Consider the following 21,464-nt stretch of genomic DNA (forward strand, 5'->3'; position numbering starts at 1 on the left):
CCTGGTAGAGTGCGCAGTCACACGGCCCGTAGGGATGTGAGCCAAGTCATAACAGGTCCTGATACAGGATGTTACCCACGAGGATATCCTCTGCGAGGAAATAGGAAGGCCCTTGACACGGTCCGCTATCGCCACGAAGAGCTGGGGGGACTTGTGGAACGGTTTGGTCCTCTCCACATAAAACGCTAGTGCCCGATGGACATCCAGCGAGTGGAGTTGTTGCTCCCTGCGGGACGAATGGGGCTTTGGGAAAAAGACGGGAAGGAAGATCTCCTGGTTAATGTGAAAGGCTGAGACCACCTTAGGGAGAAAGGCAGGGTGCGGTCTCAGCTGCACTTTGTCCTTATGGAAGACCGTATACGGGGGGTCTACCGTGAGGGCCCGGAGTTCCGACACCCGTCTAGCTGAGGTGATGGCCACTAGAAAGGCGGTCTTCCAGGAGAGGTAGAGCAGGGAGCAAGTCGCTAATGGCTCAAATGGAGGGCCCATGAGTCGAGACAGAACGAGGTTGAGATCCCATGAAGGGGCAGGGGGACGGACCTGTGGGTAGAGACGTTCCAGCCCCTTCAGGAATCTCGCCACCATAGGGTGGGAGAAGACAGAACGGCCATCTCCTCCCGGATGAAAGGTGGAGATGGCCGCTAGGCGAACCCGAAGGGACGATATTGCCAGACCCTGGTCCTTGAGGGACCAGATGTAGTCCAGAATATTGGCGATAGAAACCTCCATAGGGAGATAACCCTTCTCCGAGCACCAACAGGAAAAACGCTTCCACTTGGCTGAATACGTAGCTCAAGTGGAAGGCTTCCTACTGCCCAGGAGAACCTCCCGAATCGAGGTAGAGCAGCGTAACTCGGAGCTGGTCAGCCACGCAGGAGCCACGCCGTGAGATGCAGAGACCGAAGGTCTGGGTGACAAAGTCTGCCGTGGTCCTGGGTGATCAGATCCAGGTGAAGGGACAGGGGAACTGGGTTGGTTATTGAGAGGTCCAGCAACATGGGATACCAATGTTGCCTGGGCCACGCCGGGGCTATCAGAATCACGCGAGCTCTGTCCCTGTGCACCTTGAGGAGGATCTTGTGGACCAGCGGAAATGGAGGGAACGCATAAAACAGATGGGTCGCCCATGGGATAAGGAAGGCGTCCGCTAATGACCCGGGCTCCTGACCCTGAAAGGAGCAGAATGCCTGGCATTTCCTGTTCCCCCTGGACGCGAAGAGGTCCATCCGGGGACGACCCCACCTCTGGAAGAGTGAGAGGGCGACGTCCGGGCGAAGGGACCACTCGTGTGAGTGGAAGGATCTGCTCATGTGATCCGCCAGTGTGTTTCATACTCCAGGGAGGTAGGAGGCCGTGAGGTGAATGGCATGGGCTATACAAAAGTCCCAGAGCCGCGTCGCCTCCTGACATAGGGGAGAGGATCTGGTGCCACCCTGCTTGTTGATATAGTACATGGTCGTCATGTTGTCGGTGAACATCGCGACACAGCGACCTTGAAGGTGATGGACGAACGCTTGACAAGCAAGACGGACCGCTCTCAACTCCCGTATGTTGATGTGGAGGTCCAGTTCCTGGGGGGGACCACAGGCCCTGAGTCCTCAGGGTTCCGCTGTGTGCCCCCCAGCCCAGATCTGAGGCATCCGTCGTCAGGGATGCCGAGGGTTGGGGCGGATGGAACGGGAGCCCTGCACACATGACGGACTGGTCTAGCCACCACCAGAGGGAGTCCAGTACCCCCTGGGGGATGGTGACAACTGTGTCTAACTAATGTCTGGCCAGCCGGTACTGCGCGATGAGCCAAGATTGGAGGGGCCTCATGCGGAGTCGAGCATACGCTGTCACGAACGTACAGGCCGCCATATGGCCCAGAAGGGTCAGACATGTTCTTATGGAGGTCAGGGGGGGCCGCCTGCAAGCGCAGAATGATGGCCGATATCGACTGGAACCTGGGCAATGGTAGCAAGGCCCTGGCCAAGGTGGAATCCAGAACGGCCCCGATGAACTCTATCCTCTGCGTGGGGAGCACAGTGGACTTGTCCACGTTGACAATGAGGCCTAGGGCAGCAAAGAGGTTGCTGATCCTGCGGACGTGGTCGCGGACCTGCAGCTCTGATGTGCCTCGGACCAACAAGTCGTCGAGGTAGGGGAACACGTGAATGTGGCTGCGCCGAAGATGTGCGACTACGACTGCCATGCATTTCGTGAATACCCTCGGGGCCGTAGAAAGGCCAAATGGGAGGACCGCAAATTGATAATGCTGGCGGTCGACCACGAAGCGAAGGAAACGCCTGTGCTGTGGGAATATGGCGATATGAAAGTAAGCGTCCTGCATGTCGAGGGCGGCGTACCAGTCTCCAGGATCCAGCGATGGGATGATGGTCCCTAGGGATACCATGCGGAACTTCAACTTCACCATATACTTGTTGAGTTCTCGCAGGTCGAGGATAGGCCTGAGGCCTCCCTTGGCCTTGGGGATCAAAGTATCGGGAATAAAACCCCTTGCACTTCTCGCTCTCTGGAACCTCTTCTATGGCTCCCTTGTCGAGGAGCGTCTGTACCTCCTGACGGAGGAATTGCTCATGAGAGGGGTCCCTGAAGAGGGACGAGGGGGGGGGGGGGCGATGAAAACTGCAGGCGGTAACCGGCCTGTACAGTGCATAAGACCCAGCGGTCTGATGTTATTCGGGTCCACGCCTAGAGGAAAAACGAAAGACGGTTGGAAAACTGTGGGGAAGGATCCAAAGGGGAAACTGGTACTGCGCCCTCGGGCGCACCTTCAAAATGAAAGCTTGGGTCCGGGTGGGGGCCTTGGAGGAGCCCTGGTTCTGCCCCCCTTGGCCACCCAACTGTCTGCGCCTACTGTTCCTGCCCCGGCGCCTATTAAGGTCCTGCCGTGGGCGGAACTGGGGATATGGCCAGCGTTGTTGCTGCTGGTTCTGCGGCCGGAAGGGTCTGCGCTGCGTCACGGGCGTGTGCATCCCCAAAGAGCGCATGATGACGCGATTGTCTTTAAGGCTCTTTAGCCTGGGGTCTGTCTTGTCTGAAAACAGGCCCTGGCCTTCGAAGGGGAGGTCCTGGATGGTATACTGGAGCTCTGGTGGAAGGCCAGAGACCTGAAGCCAGGATATGCGACGCATCGTAAGCCCTGAGGCAAGGGTCCGAGTGGCCGAGTCTGCAGCGTCCAATGAGGCCTGCAGCGAGGTCCTTGCGACTTTCTCGCCCTCGTCAAGAATCGCCGCAAATTCTTGACGTGTCTCCTGCAGCAACAGCTCCTTAAACTTGTCTGCCGCTACCCAGGAGTTAAGAGTAGCGGCTAAGGTGGGCCTGTTGGTTGGAGACCCTGAGCAGTAGCGCCCCCGCCGAATAGCCTTTACAGCCTAGGAGGTCCATCCGCCTCGCCTCCTTAGATTTGGGCGCTGGGGCCTCTTGTCCATGGCGCTCCCTCTCGTTCACCGACTGTACCACGAGGGAGCACGGTGTCGAGTGGACGTGCAGGAATTCATAGCCCTTGGAGGGGGCCATGTACTTTCTCTCCACGTCTCGTGCGGTAGGAGGGATGGAGGCCGGTGACTGCCAGATAGTGGTGGCGTTGGCCTGAATGGTCCTAATGAAAGGCAGGGCAACTCTGGTGGGAGCATCTGCGGAGAGGATGCTGACCACTGGATCCTCGATCTCAGCAACCTCCTCCGCTTGTAAATTCAAGTTTTGCGCCACGCGCCTGAGGAGGTCCTCATGTGCCCTGAGGTCGAGAGGGGGAGGGCTGGAGGACGAGGTGCCTGCCACTGCCTCGTCAGGGGAAGATGACGAGGAGACCCCTGGCAGCAGAGCGTCCACAGGGGGTTCCGTCTGGACCCGGCCCTCCGGCTCTGGAGGGAGCTCTGGGTCCTGGTGGCTGGACCTGTCCTCGCCTTCTGGAGAGGGAGGGGGGCGAGACAGCGTTGACTCTGGTGGTCTTCGGTACGCCGCAGGCTGGGGAGAAGTATGTTGCGGACCCTGGGCTTGATGGTACGCCCAGGGAGTCCAAAACCCCCACTGCTGTGGCCCTTGGTCTTGAGGCGGAGGGTCCTGAAAGAGGGCCGCGTGTCTGTCCGGGCCCAGCGTATAAACGCTGTCCGCCTGAGAGGAGACCAATGGCTGCCTCGAAGGCCATGGAGGTACCGAACTCGGCTGATAGGCATCCCTCAGTCCCGACGCCGACGATCCTCCCGGTGCCGAGGATCGGTACCGGGAGCCATACCAGTGCCGGGACCGGGATCGGTCTGGTACTCGGTGCCGGGATCTGGACCAGGACCTGCCTCCAGCTCGGTGCCAGGATCGGGACCGCGATCTACGTCCGATGCAGTGCCAGGATGGCGCTGGGGACCGGGACCTGCCACTGACGCGGTGCCGGGAGGTCGACCGGGGAGTTGATTACCGATGCGAACAGCTCCTAGAGTCCTGGTGCCGGTATGGAGAAGAGCCAGACCGGGACCGTACCGACGTCGACCTGCGCTGCGAGTGCAACTGGTACCACCTAGGAGAGCGGTGCCGGGACTGCGAGCGGCGCCGAGAGCGTGAGCGTCCACGTCGTCAGGGCCTCGAAGGCGATCGATGCCTGGATTCCGGAGACGGCGCTCTCAACATCGGCTTGCCTCTGGAGATGACCCGTACCGGGGGTTGAGGCTGGGATGGCTCAGTCAGAGCTATCAAGTCCCGCGCTGAAGCGAAGGTCTCCGGCGTGGACGGGACTAATGGCTCGACCCCAGATCTTAAGGGGGAGCTAGGAGGGGCCAGACTCGACGGACCTTCCGGGCCCGGAGTCGACGGCAACCCTGCAGGTGGTGCCGTGGCAGAGGTAGGTGCCGGGCACTCCACTCGAGCCTGCCGAGATGATGTCGCAGACGTCGAGGGTTTTTGATCGGTTCCCGGTGCCGGGGATGGGCGGTGTTGGGGTGTCTTTCCGGTGCCGGTGCGGTCCGGTGCCGGTGTAGAGGTGGCCGGCTGCGCTGACGGTACCGGATTCAGTGCCGCTTCCATCAAGAGAGTCCGCAGTCTTTGATCTCTCTCTTTCTTTGTTCGAGGCTTAAAGGCCTTGCAGATGCGACACTTCTTGGCGATATGCGATTCCCCGAGGCACTTCAGGCACGCGTCATGGGGATCGCTAGTTGGCATTGGCCTCGCGCAGGCCGAGCACTGCTTGAAGCCCGGCGAACCAGGCATGGGCCCGGTGCCGGGCGCCGGGAAGGGCAACGGCCCAACCTGCGAATAAGTTCTATAAACTATATACAATGACTACTAATTACTATACAACTCTAAACTGTATTTTTAAACTATTTACAACTACAACTATTGACAGTAATGAAGGAGAGCTAGGGACGTGGAGGACAGGAAGCCGCACTCCACAGTTCCAGCAACCGACACGGCGGTAAGAAGGAACTGAGGAGCGGGCGGGCCAGCAGGGGTATATGTCAAGCGCCATGGCGGCGCCACTCTAGGGGGCGACCTGCCAGCCCACTGGAGTTGCTAGGGTAAAAAGTTTCCGGCAGACGTGCACGCGCGGCACGCACACCTAACTGGAATGGATATGAGCAATCACTTCGAAGAAGAACATAAGTTGCCTGACTGCATCTAAGATCAAGCACAAACACTCCGGTCAATTACATCAATCTGGATACTAGCTGACTATTTGGGGAGAGGGCTTTCTGCTGGGAGTGGCAAAAGCCTCCCCTCAGAACCCTGCCTGTGGGGCAGCATAATGGAGCCCTCTCTGCTATCGTGGAAGGCAGGGATCTGCCACCATGGTCTTTGGCTGACCAAATCCTTCCTGTTCTTTAATCTACTGTGCCCTGTTTTAAGGGGAGAGGAAGTGGCCTGGTCCAAGAGAAGAGCAGCCTCAGCTCCCTGCCATCTGAGTAGAAAGCTCTGAGTGGGTCTGTCTTGACAACACAAAAGCGGACTCTAGGGTCAGCAGAAAAAACTAACCGTACTAACCTTTCATAACTGTTGTTGTTCAAGATGTGTTGCTCATGTCATAGAATCACAGAATATCAGGGTTGGAAGAGACTGCAGGAGGTCATCTAGTCCAACCCCCTGCTCAAAGCAGGACCAATTCCCAACTAAATCATCCCAGCCAGGGCTTTGTCAAGCCTGACCTTAAAAACCTCTAAGGAAGGAGATTCCACCACCTCCCTAGGTAACCATTCCAGTGCTTCACCACCTGCCTAGTGAAAAAGGTTTTCCTAATATCCAACCTAACCCTCCCACACTGCAACTTGAGACCATTACTCCTTGTTCTGTCATCTGGTACTACTGAGAACAGTCTAGATCCATCCTCTTTGGAACCCCCTTTCAAGTAGTTGAAAGCCACTATCAAATCCCCCCTCATTCTTCTCTTCTGCAGACTAAACAATCCCAGGTCCCTCAGCCTCTCCTCATAAGTCATGTGCTCCGCTGGACTCTTTCCAATTTTTCCACATCCTTCTTGTAGCATGGGGCCCAAAAGTGGACACTGAGGCCTCACCAATGTCCAATAGAGGGGAATGATCACATCCCTCAATCTGCTGGCAATGCCACTACTTACACAGCCCAAAATGCCATTAGCATTCTTAGCAACAAGGACATACTGTTGACTTATATCCAGCTTCTCATCCACTGTACCCCCTGGGTCCTTTTCTGCAGAACTGCTTCCGAGCCATTTGGTCCCTAGTCTGTAGCAATGCATGGGATTCTTCCATCCTAAGTTCAAGACTCTGCACTTGTCCTTGTTGAACCTCATCGGGTTTCTTTTGGCCCCATCCTCTAATTTGTCTAGGTCCCTCTGTATCCTAGCCCTACCCTCCAGCGTATCTACCACTCCTCCCAGTTTAGTGTAATCTGCAAACTTACTGAGCATGCAGTCCATGCCAACCTCCAGATCATTAATGAATATATTGAACAAAACTGACCCCAGGACCGACCCTTGGGGCACTCCGCTTGATACCAGCTGCTAACTAGACATGGAGCCATTAATCACTACCCGTTGAGCCAGACGATCTAGCCAGCTTTCTTTCCAACTTATAGTCCATTCATCCAGCCTATACTTCTTTAATTTTCCAGCAAGAATACTGTGGGAGGCTGTTTCAAAAGCTTTGCTAAAGTCAAGGACTAACATGTCCACTGCTTTCCCCTCATCCAGAGCCAGTTATCTCATAATAGAAGGCAATTAGGTTAGTCAGGCATGACTTTCCCTTGGTAAATTCATGCTGACTGTTCCGGATCTCTCCACTGTAAGTGCTTCAGAATTGATTCCTTGAGGACCTGTTCCATGATTTTTCCAGGGACTGAGGAGAGGCTGACTGGCTTGTAGTTCCCCGTGTAGTGTCCATTCCATTGTAGGTGGGTGTGCTCACAACATGCACCGGTGCTGAAAGTTTTTCCCTCCGTGGTATTCATAGGGGACCAGCTCTGGTGCCCTCTGGAGTGGCCCACGTATTTGCCAGTATAAGGGGCACCGCTGGCTTCTCCCTCCCTCAATTCCTTCTTGCTGGAACTCAGAGAGGGGAAGGAGGGTGGGTCATGGAATGTACATGAGCAACACATCTTGAAGAACAGTTAAAACAATTACTAACCTTTTGGTTTCTTCGAGTGATTGCTCATGTCCATTCCATTATAGGTGACTCCCAAACAGTACCTCTGGAGGTGGGCAGGAGTTCATGGTTGTGTCAGTTGCAACACAGCTCTGCCAAATCCAGCATCATCTCTGGCCTGCTGGGTAATGGCGTAACGTGTGGTGAACACGTGTACCCAAGACCAGCTCGCAGCTCTGCAGATGTCCTGGACAGGGAGATGCACCAGGAAGGCAGCCGAAGACGCCTGAGCTCTAATAGAGTGAGCCTTCACTATCGGTGATGACACAACCTGTGCCAACCTGTAACGTGCCGATGCAGGTGGTAATCCAGTTTGAAATTCTCTGAGTGTACACTGGAAGGCCCTTCATCCTGTCAGTGATCACAGTAAAGAGATGAGTCGATCTGTGGAAGGCCTTGGTGCACTCCAAATAGAAAGCCAGGGCATGCCTGAAATCTAGAGTGTGCAGGCATCATTCCTCACTGATCATGTGAGGCTTTGGACAAAACACTGGGAGGAAGATATCCCAATTGACATGGACGTGCGACACCACCTCCAGCAGGAAGGCTGGATGGGGTTGCACCTGAACCTTGTCCTTGTAGAATATTGTATACGGGGGCTCTGAAGTGAGGGCTTTAATCTCTGAGACTCAATGTGCTGAAGTAATGCCTACAAGGAATGCAACCTTCCACAACAGGTAGAGAGGAAACAAGAAGCCATAGGCTCAAAGGGTGGACCCATGAGCCTGGAGAGGACCAGGTTAAGGTCCCGTTGGGAACTGAGCCCCAGATTGGCAGAAAGAGTCTTTCAAGAAGCTGATTGTCATCTCATGTGAGAATACAGATCTACCCTGGATGCAGGTTTAGGGGGAGGGATAGCTCAGTGGTTTGAGCATCGGCCTGCTAAACCCAGGTTTCCAACTTCAATCCTTGAATGGGCCATTTAGGGATCTGGGGCAAAAATCTGTTTTGGGAGTAGTCCGGCTCTGAGCAGGGGGTTGGACTAGATGACCTCCTGAGGTCCCTTCCAACCCTGATATTCTATGATTCTAAGGCCAATATGGCTGCCAGGTGACCTTGATCGAGGAAAAGACAAAGCCCTGGTGGTTCAAGTGAAGTAGGTAATCCAGGATGGATTGCAGAGGCGACTGGGTCAGGGAGATAGTCCACTCCGAAAGGGAGAAATGGTTCCACTTTTCCACGTAAGCCACTCTGGTAGAGGGTTTTCTGCCCTTCAGGAGAACCTGCTATACCTGACTAGAGAACGTTTGTTCCTCTAAAAGCAGCAAAGAATCCTGTGGCACCTTATAGACTAACAGATGTTTTGGAGCATGAGCTTTCATAGGTGAATATGCACTTCATCAGATACAAGTGGGTATTCACCGACGAAAGCTCATGCTCCAAAACATCTGTTAGTCTATAAGGTGCCACAGGATTCTTTGCTGCTTTTACAGATCCAGACTAACACAGCTACCCCTCTGATACTTTGTTCCTCTAGGTTCAGCCATGCAGCAGCCAAGCCGTGAGGTGGAAGGAGGTGAAGTTCGTGTGCAAGAGCTGACCATGATCCTGTGAGACTCTCTCTGGGCGGCTGTAAAGTGGCCACAGGGTCAGGTCCATGAGCATGCTGAACCAATGCTGGTATGGCCGTGACCCACGCCTTGTCCCTCCTGATCTTCAAGAGAACCTTGCTCATGAGTAGAAATCGACAGGAAGGCGTACATCACGTCTGTGGACCATGACAGGAGAAAGACATTGGAAAATGAGCATCTGCCTAGGCCTTGCAGAGAGCAGAACTGATGACACTTTCTGTTCTGTCTGGTGGTGAACAGGTCCACTCGGGGAGCTCCCCACTTCTGGAAGAGCATCCTGACAACTTCTGAGTGAAGGGTGAGAGAAGAAAGGCCTGCTGAGGTGATCCGCCAATGTGTTCAGGGTGCCAGGGAGGTGCGAGGCTTCCAGGTGGATTGCATACTGAATGCAGAAGTCCTATAGACATAGGTCTTCTTTGCACAGAGCCGACAAACCACCTCCCCGCTGCCTGTTGACATAGAACATGGAGGCTGTGTTGTTCGTCAACGCTTGCACCACCTGACCAGACAGCTGGGGAAGGAAGACTCCACAAGGTAGGCAAATGGCTTTGAGTTCTCTGACATTTAATTTTAACACAAGCTCCTCCCGAGACCATAATCCCTGCATCCGCAGAGATGCACTTCCCAACCGAGGTCAGACGCATATGAAATCAGGGAGACCGTGGGTCATGGGCTTACGAATGGCACACCTTCTACTACCAGAGTTGGATCAGACCAATGCTGCAGGGAGGTAAATACATGTGGGGTGGGATCGTGACAATCTTGTCCAGGTGATATCTGTCCAGGGAGTAGACTGATGCCAGCCACATCTAGAGGGGACGCAGCCTGAGTCTCACATGACAGACAACATACATGCATGCTGCCATGTGCCCCAGTAGTCTGAGGCAGACCCAGGCAGTGGCAAGCGGATGGGCTATGATACTGGCAATCAGATCTGCCATTGCCCTGAACCTGGTCTCCAGCAGGAATGCTCTGGCTCGGATAGAGTCGAGTACCGCTCCGACAAATTCTATCCTTTGAATCAGAATTAATGTTTATTTTTGTTCGTTTATCAACAGACCTAAAGCTTGGCAAGTGGTCCGCAACTTCTTAACACTGCGCTGGACCTGGAGTGGTCCTTGATGAGCCAGTTGTCAAGGTATCCAAATCTACCCATACTTCAACATCTGAGGTAGGTCGCTACCACCAACATGCACTTCGTGAATACCCTTAATGCCTTTGCTAGGCCAAAGGGGAGCACTGCAAATAGGTAGTATGAAACGTAGGAACTGTCTGTGTCCCTGAAATATTGATATGTGAGTAGGCATCCTTCTGGTTGAGGGTGATGTACCAGGATCCAGGAAAAGAATGATGAAGACCAGGGAGACCATGCGGAACTTCAACTTCTTGAGATACTTATCGAGGCCCCGCAGGTCGAGGATGGGTTATAGACAACCTTTGGGATCAAAAAATAGCAGAAATAAAAAATTTTTTCCCGTAAGTGCAGAGGAACTTCCTCTACTGCTCCCATCCGCAGAAGGCCTTGCACCTCCTGAGCGAGTAGATGCTTGTGAGAAGAGTCCTTGAAAACAGACAGGGAGGGAGGAAGGGAATAGAAATAAACTCAAGGGTATACCCCCCTGCAACTGTGCTGAGGACCCACTGGTCCGATGTTATAGAGGCCCAGGCAGGGAGGAAGGGAGACAGGCGATTGGGAAAAAACAGGGATGCTGGATCCAGGACACAGGCTGGAAGTTCACCCTTGAACACACCCTCAAAATGCCTGCTTATTACCCAATTAGGTGAGGCTAGAGCTTGAGTGAGCTGAGGAGGCCAGCTGATGGCCTTGCCAGGCCTTGTAGCCCCTGCCCTTTTTAAGGAATGGCTCTGAACGGGAAAGGCCCCTGAACCTGTGGGACTGTTGCGGCTTGAACCACTTCCTTGTGGGCACCTAAGTGTACAGGCCCAGTGAGTGCAAGGGCCATGCAACTTGCTGTCTGTTCTGCAAACAATGCCAAGCCATCAAAGAGAAGGTAATGGATGGATTGCTGAACTTCTGCTGACAAACCCGACGACTACAACCAGGATGCCCACCTCACTGAAATGGCCGAAGTCATAGACCGGGATGCAGAGTCCGCTGCATCCGAGGCTGCTTGCCTGCCCTGACTACCATTCTGCCCTCCTCCAGAATAGAACTTGACCACAGACTGCCAAATGTTATAATCATAGTGGCCAAGTAGGGCCTGATGGTTGGCCACTCTTAGTTAAAGACTGGCCATAGAACAAATCTTTCTACTGAAAAGATCGAGCTTCATCATCTCCTTATTCTTAGGGGTCGATCCCCGTTGGCCTTGTCTATCGTGCTCATTGGCTTCTGACACCACCAGCAAGCTTGGAGCAAGGCGTTTGTACAGGTATTCAAACCCTTTAGTGGGGATATAGTATCTCCTGCTCCACCCACTTAGAGATGGGGGGCAGGGAGGAGGGGGTTTGCCAAAGGGCTTTTATCAGTTTCACAACTCCCTCACGAACTGGTAATGCCACCTTTGAGGGGGCTGCTGCACTCAGCACATCAAACAGGGAGTCCCAGGGCTCCACCCGCTGCTTGGCTTCCAGCCCGAGGTTTGAAGCCACCTTCTTCAAAAGCTCTTGGTGGGCTTTTGTGTCATCCTGGGGGACTGTGTGAGAGGGCCCCGCTATCGCCTTGTCGGGCAGAGGAGGCAGGTATAGGTGGGCCAAGTAACTCTACTCCCTCTGCCAGAGGAGCCTTGGTTGCAGCTGGCTGTCCCTGTGAAGCTTTTTCTGACTCCGCTTCTGAGTCAAGGGGCGGGCAGGAGACTGTGGCTCACTGTCTTTCCGATGACCCTGAGACCAACTGATGCCCCAGTGATGGTTGCAGAAATGCCCAGGGATTCCACAGATGCCAGGGGGTTGGCAATTGGCCTGGGGGCCATGCAGCCCCTGGGGGCCCAGAAGGAAATGCCAGTGGTCCTAGTGGGTGGCCTTGGCCTGCGGGCACGTCTTCCTCATTGCTTTCAGAGCCTGAAGAGAGGAGACTTGTCTGGGGGACCGGACAGGACTGATGTCACCTGTCTACCCTGTTCCTGTTGGCTCTCTCTGCGGATCTCCACTGGAATGATGTCTCGGTGCCACGATTCCGGTGACTGGCGGCTGCGTTCGGCGACAGTACCCTGATTACTGAAGCCTCACGCTGTGAGAGCTGTGCTGCTCCATGGACCAGGAGTGATAATGGGAGCGAGAGGATTGATATCTTGGAGACCATCAACATGCCCATGGAGATCAGTAACAGTGAACTGGAGGGAGACTGGTAACAGGACTTGGGGGACCAGTGTACCAACCCTCCGGAACGGTACCGTGAGCCTGGAGACCTATTCAGATGCTCTAAGCGCCGGAGTTCTGGGGATTGATGATGCGCCTCCAAGGGTCTGTGCCAGACAGCCGGTGATTGATGCCGGGATCCCAGTGAACACTGCCTGGAAACTGGAGAACAACACTGGGAATTCTGGTAGGTAAGCTGACCCACATCTGGGGGCTGGTGGCACTGTTCAGGTAAGCGCTGCTGCACTGACAAAGACCACTGTAAGGGTCCCAGGGTGGGTTTTTCCCTGGAATGGTGCACCTTAGTAGCAGGCATGGGCGGCACCAGAAGGGACAATATATTCTTAGCAGCCTCTGCCATGGACAGCACCATCAGGTGCTGAGTGCCTCTGCTGCTTTCTGGGGTGGTGGGCAGATCTCAAAGAGGGCTCAAACAGCTCTGTAGGTGCTGGAGCCTGGCCACCATCCATAGAGAAAAAACTGCCCCTCATAGGTCTTCGCTGTCCTCTGGCTCTCTCCTTCCATTTACGGAATACAGGATAATGCCCTCTCCTGGCCTTTCTTTGCTTTTCAACTGGTACCAGGGATGGGGATTGGTGCCAGTCTCAGGTCGGTGCTGGTAGCACGCTCTACACCGAGGCTGCAGTGCTTGGAGCAGAGTCTGATCTAGTCGGCTCCGATGCCAGTGCGAAGGCTGACTCCATAAAGAACACTCAATGACAAACGTCCTGCTTCTTTTTCATTCGTGGTCTGAAGCTCTTACAGATGTGACACTTGTCACTCACATGGGTTTCCCCCAAGCACTTCAGACATCTTTTATGGGGATCACTGACTGGCATAGGTTTCTTGCAGCAGTCACAAGGCCCCGTCCCTAGGCTAAGTCCCATCCAGGACTAACCAACTATTAGTAACTCTAACACTAGGGAACTGTAAAACTATAAAAGTTTTTAACAACTATATACAAAAAGTTCATAACTAGACACTGTTGAGAGAAGTAAGCAAGCCGAGGCAAGGAGATGTTCCAGCACTGTCACTGGTGGTACGAAGGAACTGAGGGAGGGGGGAAGACAGCGGTGCCCCTTATACTGGCACATACGTGCACCACTCCAGAGGGTGCCGGAGCTAGTCTCCTATGGATACCACTGAAGGAAAAATTCCCGACACCAGTGCATGTGGCAAACACACACACCTACAATGGAATGGACATGAGCAATCACTCAAAGAACTTGATTTATTGGGGGACATATGTTGTTGTAGAGGTGTCTCAGAACTGACTTGTTTTGTGTGGTGGTGGTAGGAGGGCAGCATTAATAGGCAGCAGAGCTCAGTCAGCAGGAATCCAGCATCTATAGGCTCAACAGGAGAGTGTTTTTTTCGGCCTGGTGAACAGGTATTAGACAGGGCTTGGAAAAAGTTGCCTGTTAATTTGAACTTGATATTCTGACACCTAGAATGCAGTGTGTCTAAACACTTGAGAAACTAGAATTCCTCTAGCAGCAAACAGAAAGAACCAGTCCAGCTGTTAAAAGCCCAGATTGTCTTAACAAAAGTCTCTCTGCTAGAGAACGTACTTTGAATGGTTTAACTTCAGAGCACAAGTGATCATTTCTAAGTCTACATCCCCATGTAGAGTGTGTGATCAGATATGTGATATGACAGAGGTGCTTTGTTGCTGCACATAATGTAAGAATGCCCTCTTTCATAAGCTCAGTGCTTTTGTCTCCCTCATGGAAATAGCACAAAGTCACAGTACCTTTGTGTGGCTGATATCCAAGTGGCCTTGACAGACTTGCTTTCAGATCAAATGTTGGCTTCTTGGTACTTGTGGGTTCTGCAGTCTGAGCTGCAAATTTGAATGGTGTAACAGCTAAAAAGAAAACCAGGGTACCATGTTTAGAGAGAGGGCACAAGAATTTCCACTCCTAAAAGCAAACAGTTGGGAAACTACACAAGGAGAGCACTACAACAGCCCAATTCTATAAGCCAGTCAAACCAAAGTACCATAGGGTCTTACAAACTACCAAGGATCCACACACTATACAATGTATTCCACTGAAAACACATTTAACACTTTGAACAACAGGGAAGAGGTTGAACAATATGGGGCAATAGCGTACAAAGGGCAGATGTGGAAGGTCTCACTCTTTTGGTTTGGTTTTAAGTAGATAGCTCTGGTGTGTATCAGATCTCCTAAGCCATATATCTAGTTCAGCCTTTCTCAACTGCCCTGTGGTCTCCCAGTGGTCTACGGAGAGCACGCTGATCACATGATGCTTATTTCCAGTTGTCACCTTAAATCACAACTAAAAATACATTAAGTACTATCGCTATTTTTTCATGTAAGCAATTACTGTAGGTTACATAAGGAGGAGCAAATCATGAGGAGCATGGAAGGTGGTCCACAAAACTATGACTAGAAAGGGAAGTGTCTGTGACACAGACTAGCACGTGGTCCACACTGGAAGACACTGAGGGTACAGGATGGCTGTTAACAGTTCTACTTGCACACCACTGAGCAAACTCTTAGTACCAAGTAAAAGTTGTGATTCACATGTATAATGCAATTTACATGGTCATGTAACTTGCTACAGAACCAGGGATTATTTTTAAAATGCTATATAATTTACTCCAGAATCTAAGTCTTCATTTAAAAAACATTAATTCCCTAGCAGTTCAAGAGTCTCTATGTCTTAATCTCACGTTTCAACAGAAAAAACAGATAACCAACAAATGGATATTGTACTGATTGGCATAAGTGCCTGCATACCATTCTTAGGTCCTTGACACATACGTCCTATGTGGCACATAGGATGTGAGGTGTCACTAGTGAGGAGTTCAGTCCTTTCTTAAGATGTTTAAGAAAACAAGACTACCTGGGGTACCTTATTCCTTATATGTAGGCCAGCTACTATCCCATACAAACTTTTATCAACACTTCCAAGAAATGTTGAATTTAACCCTAATCCCGAACTACCCAAAACAAAGTAAACCACTCAAGCTGTTCTAATACTGACTTCTTGCTCAGGATTGATTTATTTTAGCTATCTAATTTATTTCTACCTCAGGACATGACCTTCACATGCTGTCCCAACGCTTGGTTCCCTGCTCTCAACTTCAATACTCCGTAGGATATGAACTGTTAGTTTTATTATCAGAAGTGGGACTTCTATACAATTGTATGCATATATTTTGAGACTAGTAAGTCATGCATCACACCATACATGGTTTTCCACTTCTCCTGAGCAAGTATGATAGCTCCTTCCCTATTCCATTGCATGGTTATTTGGTGGTCCAGGGAGCTTTTCTACAAGGACACTTAAACCTCTTCTGGAGTACTCTAATACCAAGTCTGCAATGGTGCTTTTATGTTTCCTTGAGGCACTTTTATCTGCTAATACAGGGGTGAGCAAACTTTTTGGGCCGAGAGTCACATCTGGATGGGGAAATTGTATGCAGGGCCAGGACAGGGGGTCGGGGGGGTGGGTGCAGTGTGCAGAAAGGGGCTCAGGGCAAGGATTTGGGGCAGAGGAGGGATGCAGGGTGTTACAGGGGGCTCAGAGCAGGGAGTTGGGGTGCAGGAGGGGTGCAGGGTGTACGAGGGGGCTCAGGACAGGGAGTTGGGGGGCAGGAGGGCTTCGGGCTCCAGGGTGGCAGTGGTGCGCACCAAAGCCAGAGCAGGCTCCCTGCCTGTCTGCCCTGTTCCTGTCCCCATGCCATTTCAGGAAGTGCTGCAGCTCCTGGGGGGGCGGGGTGTCAGAGGGCTTCATGTGTGCTGCCCTTGCTGCACCTCCAGGTACCTCCCCCGAAGCTCCCATTGGCCACAGTTCCCTGTTTTCAGCCAATGGGAGCTGCGTAGGGCAATGTCTAGAGGCAAGAGCAATGCAGAGAGCCCTCTGCCCGCCCCCCTCACCCCGCCCAAGGGCTGCATGGGTGTGGTGCCACCACTTCTGGAGAGTCGTGCGGGACCCACTGCGCCACAGGGGCAGTCCCGCGGGCCAGATCCACACACAATAAGAACAGCTAGACTGGAGATAATTTCCTCGCCTTTTATCTTATCCAAAGATTTTTAGCACCTACCCTTTTCAGGTCAAAGGATTGAAAGAAAACATAAATTTAAAAACAAGATATTGCAGTCCCCTAAAGAATCACTCTAGTCTTGGGAAATAATATATTCCCCCTTGCCCTTTGCTAAAGCATTAAAGCTTGTTTCCAAATATTATGTACATTTTATAGCATCAGTTTCTCAGAAGATTACCATTAGGGTTGGTCTTTGATGCAGTCAGCTCATGGTTTGTTCCATTTCCATTAGTGCTCTTTCTAATTGTGGGTTTGCCACTTTTATGACTATCAGGTGTGCAAATCTCCAAGAATGGTGACTTTCTAGATGGAGTCTTGGTAAGGGAGCGCTTGTGTTCATTATCTTTTGTAGCTTCTGAGAATCTGAAAGGAAGTAGTTATTAGTCGGAATAAAGATCTGAACCTTCCTGCATTAACAGGTGCTCATTAAAAACATTTCAACCAATGTAAGTCTCTTATCTATTGGAGAAAACATGAAATGCTGTAATACATAATCCTATGGCACATTCTTTGTCATGAACATGGAACAAGAATTTGAATCTGCATCAAGTGCTATCAACAACTAATGCAACAATCACACAATGTTTTTATTGCAATTTAATTTTCAAGTTCAATTTTTAAATTTCATGATTTAGTTCACTGTGTTGTTCATATATTATACCAAATGCTTGACTGATGTTTTTGGTGAGTCCTTTTTACCTGACATTCATTTTGGTTGTTGAGAGAAGGGAGGGATTGAATGAAGATTTCTGAGATAAAATACTCCGATTTGCGGTGCCTACAGAGATGCGTGGGGAGCGTCGCAAGTTGCCTGGAGTACAGCTGGCAGAGAACCTTCCTCTTTGGGGATGTGGGCTGAATAAAAACACTCTGCCACCGGAGCGTTTCTAGAAACACAGAATTGGGCATTTAGCACATTCTACGAGAGTTTAGCATTCGGATAGGCATAACATAAGAACGGCCGTACCGGATCAGACCAAAGGTCCATCTGTCTACCGACAGTGGCCAATGCCAGGTGCCCCAGAGGGAGTGAACCTAACAGGCAATGATTAAGTGATCTCTCTCCTGCCATCCATCTTCATCCTCTGATGAACAGAGGCTAGGGACACCATTCTTTACCCTTCCTGGCTAACAGCCATTTATAGACTTAGCCACTATGAATTTATCCAGTTCCCTTTTAAACATTGTTATAGTCCTCGCCTTCACAACCTCCTCAGGTAAGGAGTTCCACAAGTTGACTGTGCTCTGCGTGAAGAAGAACTTCCTTTTATTTGTTTTAAACCTGCTACATATTAATTTCATTTGGTGACCCCTAGTTCTTGTATTATGGGAATAAGTAAATAACTTTTCCTTATCCACTTTCTCAACATCACTCATGATTTTATATGCCTCTATCATAACGCCCCTTAGTCTCCTCTTTTCCAAGCTGAAGAGGCCTAGCCTCTTTAATCTTTCCTCATATGGGACCCTCTCAAAACCCCTAATCATTTTAGTTGCCCTTTTCTGAACCTTTTCTAGTGCTAGAATATCTTTTTTGAGGTGAGGAGACCACATCTGTACACAGTATTCAAGATGTGGGCGTACCATGGATTTATATAAGGGCAATAATATATTCTCAGTCTTATTCTCTATCCCCTTTTTAATGATTCCTAACATCCTGTTTGCTTTTTTGACCGCCTCTGCACACTGTGTGGACATCTTCAGAGAACTATCCATGACGCCAAGATCTTTTTCCTGACTCGTTGTAGCTAAATTAGCCCCCATCATATTGTATGTATAGTTGGGGTTATTTTTTCCAATGTGCATTACTTTACATTTATCCACATTAAATTTCATTTGCCATTTTGTTGCCCAATCACTTAGTTTTGTGAGATCTTTTTGAAGTTCTTCACAATCTGCTTTGGTCTTAACTATCTTGAGTAGTTTAGTGTCATCTGCAAACTTTGCCACCTCACTGTTTACCCCTTTCTCCAGATCGTTTATGAATAAATTGAATAGGATTGGTCCTAGGACTGACCCTTGGGGAACACCAATAGTTACCCCTCTCCATTCTGAGAATTTACCATTAATTCCTACTCTTTTTTCCCTGTCTTTTAGCCAGTTCTCAATCCACGAAAGGACCTTCCCTTTTATCTCATGACAGCTTAATTTACGTAAGAGCCTTTGGTGAGGGACCTTGTCAAAGACTTTCTGGAAATCTAAGTACACTATGTCCACTGGATCCCCCTTGTCCACATGTTTGCTGACCCCTTCAAAGAACTCTAATAGATTAGTAAGACACGATTTCCCTTTACAGAAACCACGTTGACTATTGCTCAACAGTTTATGTTTTTCTATGTGTCTGACAATTTTATTCTTAACTATTGTTTCGACTAATTTGCCTGCTGCCTGGATTGTGCTGGAGCTACAGAACATAATACATTTAATCATAAGTGCACAGATCAATCTGCTTTAAAAGAATAATATTTCAAAAAAGAGAAGCTCTCCCTCGTAACTAGACAGACAAGATTATCGGGGGGGGGATATTATCGGTGAGGGGAACTCACCTTAGAATTGCTGTGCGGAGTTCCTTTCTCACATGCTTTTGGGTGGTTAGTTTTTTTAGCCAACATCTGCAAAAACAAAATGTATGGAGTCTTAAATACTCATCCACAAACTTGGTATCTATCAGCAAGATAAGAAACGTAACATTCAGAATAAGTTTCAATGTTCTTGTTTTGACCATATTCATTGGAGTACACTGCTGTAAATCTTGGCATGTGCACACATTTGTCACATCTGAAAATGCCATTATTTTGGAATTCTCACACATTTAAGTTTAGAATACAGAATTTGAGAGAGATCAAGGGCCATGAAGAACCATTTACATGTGACGTCTTTTGAAGGTGAGTCGAATGCCTTTCCATAAAAGGTATATAAAAAGCACTTAAGTTTTCCACCTTGGATGGGCATTAACAGGTCAAGACCACCATTTAAATCCCACTTTTTAAGATGCTCAAGTTCCATGGCAACCCAGACACAATTAAGAAGGTAGACAAAAAAGCCAAACAACCCCACCAATGTAATTAGTAGTCTACTTTTTTTTCCTCTTTTTTTAGGAACTACTTATAAAGTATTTATGCTACCACAATAGAGTCAGAGAAAGGTTAGTTCTGTGGCAGGCAGAAACAGGCCTGGAGGTACAGCAAAAGTACTCAGGATAGACTTATATCCTCACAGTCTATGGGATGTTAGGATCGTTGAAATTGCAGGGGCCCCCTACCAGTCAACTACTCCTCAAAAATGATTCTTTAGCCACATGCATAAATGTATGACTCATACTGAGCGTCTGTGAGGAGATAATGCAATAATGAACCCTCTCTAGATTTTAGAAGAATGTAAGGATGAGAGATATGATCCTCTATTGATTCCTACCTTGACCTCATTGATAGAATTGCTGAAGTTTTCAATCAGTTTATTTTTTCTCTCAATGTAGGCATCAATAGACTCCATTTTCTCGAAGTGAGCCTCATGCAGCTTCTTGAAATCTTCAAAATTCCAAAAATATGAAAGAGAAATTGTCAAGATTGCTCATTTATAGGCAAGTTTAAATGATCAGAGGATGGAGCAAACCTGGAATAATTGTCACTAGGGGATAGGAGACAAAAGAAAAAAACAAAACTAAGTGCACAATTTTTCCTGACTGTATCCTGTGAGTCTAAGTAAGTGGTTCTCAAACTGCGGCCAGCTTGCGGCCCAACCAGCCCACAGGTGTGGCCCATGTGACAGCCTCAGGGCCATACAGGCTGTGTATAGATATATATATTTTAGTGTAGATGTGGTCTACATAACAGAGCGCTTCATATGTGGCCAGCAATGGTAAATAGGTTAAGAACCATTGGTCTAAGTGATTAAAAACACATGGAAGTGGTCACCTATCTCTGCCTTGACTAATCCTAAACTAATGGCAAGTCATTATTTATTCAGTTACTGGGCATCCATTTTAGAGCAGATCATTAGTTCAAAGAAAAAATGATAGTAACTTAATTTAGCATTCCTGTCTGATGTTAAAAAAACCCTTACATATATAAATGTTTTTCACCCAGAGGGTTTCAAAGCACATTTATCTACTACCAACACACAACTAGCTCTTTGGAGAAACACAGGCAGATATACACCACATTGGAACACTTCAGAGCCACGACAATTGCTTTATAAAAGAGCAAGATGTTTTCCCCAAGCAAGCCCTATGAGATTTCGAGCCCCACATTAAAAAAAAAGAATGAGATTGGATTCATTTAGGCAGTAACAGGCAAGTGTCCTTTCATACATGGACAATAAGCCTGTTTTCAGAGATAGTAAATAGCTTACTTGGTGTAATGGGTTTCACTCCTGTTCTTCCGGTTTTAGACAGACGGTTTACATATCGAGGGATCTTCCCAGCTGGAGGATGGGCTGGGAGAGTGTCATCTGGTACAATCAAATCAAACAAGTCTGTTAAAACTACTGGAAGGTTAGCTTAATGCTACTAAAACTCAAGTTATTCTTTTGCTTCATGAAACTCTGGAAGCTTGTATGCCAAAGAAGTATTCACTCCCTTAAATTGGGCTCTAGTACGAGAAGTAAAAACAAAATTGTGGAGTTCCATGTTTATAGTGTCTCAGAGGCTTCCATATCAAAGGTGTACCCAAGTAATAGGATGACTTTGCCAACTGCAAGCTCAACATGGTATCGGAAAGTCAAGGCAGGTTATTTCTTTCTCATGCATCTCCATCAGTAAAGGTTCTGCAGGCCAAATTCTGCTCTGGGTGGCAACCAATTGCCTGGACAAAGTGTAATTGGATTGGCCCTGTATGAGTAGTACTCCATTAGAATGAGTAGTATTTTGTTGATTATGCATAAAGAAGGAACAGAA

At 49.6% G+C, this 21,464-nt stretch overlaps 1 protein-coding gene and 1 long non-coding RNA gene across 2 annotated transcripts in view; one reads left to right on the forward strand and one right to left on the reverse strand.

Annotated features, from left to right (window-relative positions):
- The window catches only part of NUSAP1 (nucleolar and spindle associated protein 1), a 37,355-nt gene that overhangs the window by 1,649 nt on the left and 14,242 nt on the right, over positions 1-21,464 (reverse strand). Inside the window, exons 5-10 of the mRNA XM_050954837.1 lie at positions 20,921-21,052; positions 19,985-20,097; positions 19,117-19,182; positions 17,270-17,457; positions 16,749-16,933; positions 14,247-14,360 (exon numbers count right to left, since the gene is read on the reverse strand). Coding sequence (XP_050810794.1) covers positions 14,247-14,360; positions 16,749-16,933; positions 17,270-17,457; positions 19,117-19,182; positions 19,985-20,097; positions 20,921-21,052 — 798 coding nt within the window. The remainder of the gene's footprint in view (positions 1-14,246; positions 14,361-16,748; positions 16,934-17,269; positions 17,458-19,116; positions 19,183-19,984; positions 20,098-20,920; positions 21,053-21,464) is intronic.
- LOC127051929 (uncharacterized) lies at positions 9,021-17,382 on the forward strand. The gene is made up of 3 exons (XR_007774641.1): positions 9,021-9,709; positions 10,234-10,346; positions 17,296-17,382. It is a non-coding gene; the product is annotated as an uncharacterized LOC127051929 (long non-coding RNA).

The sequence above is a fragment of the Gopherus flavomarginatus genome, chromosome 5 (genome assembly GCF_025201925.1).
Source record: "Gopherus flavomarginatus isolate rGopFla2 chromosome 5, rGopFla2.mat.asm, whole genome shotgun sequence".
In the NCBI taxonomy this organism is placed as follows: domain Eukaryota; kingdom Metazoa; phylum Chordata; order Testudines; family Testudinidae; genus Gopherus; species Gopherus flavomarginatus.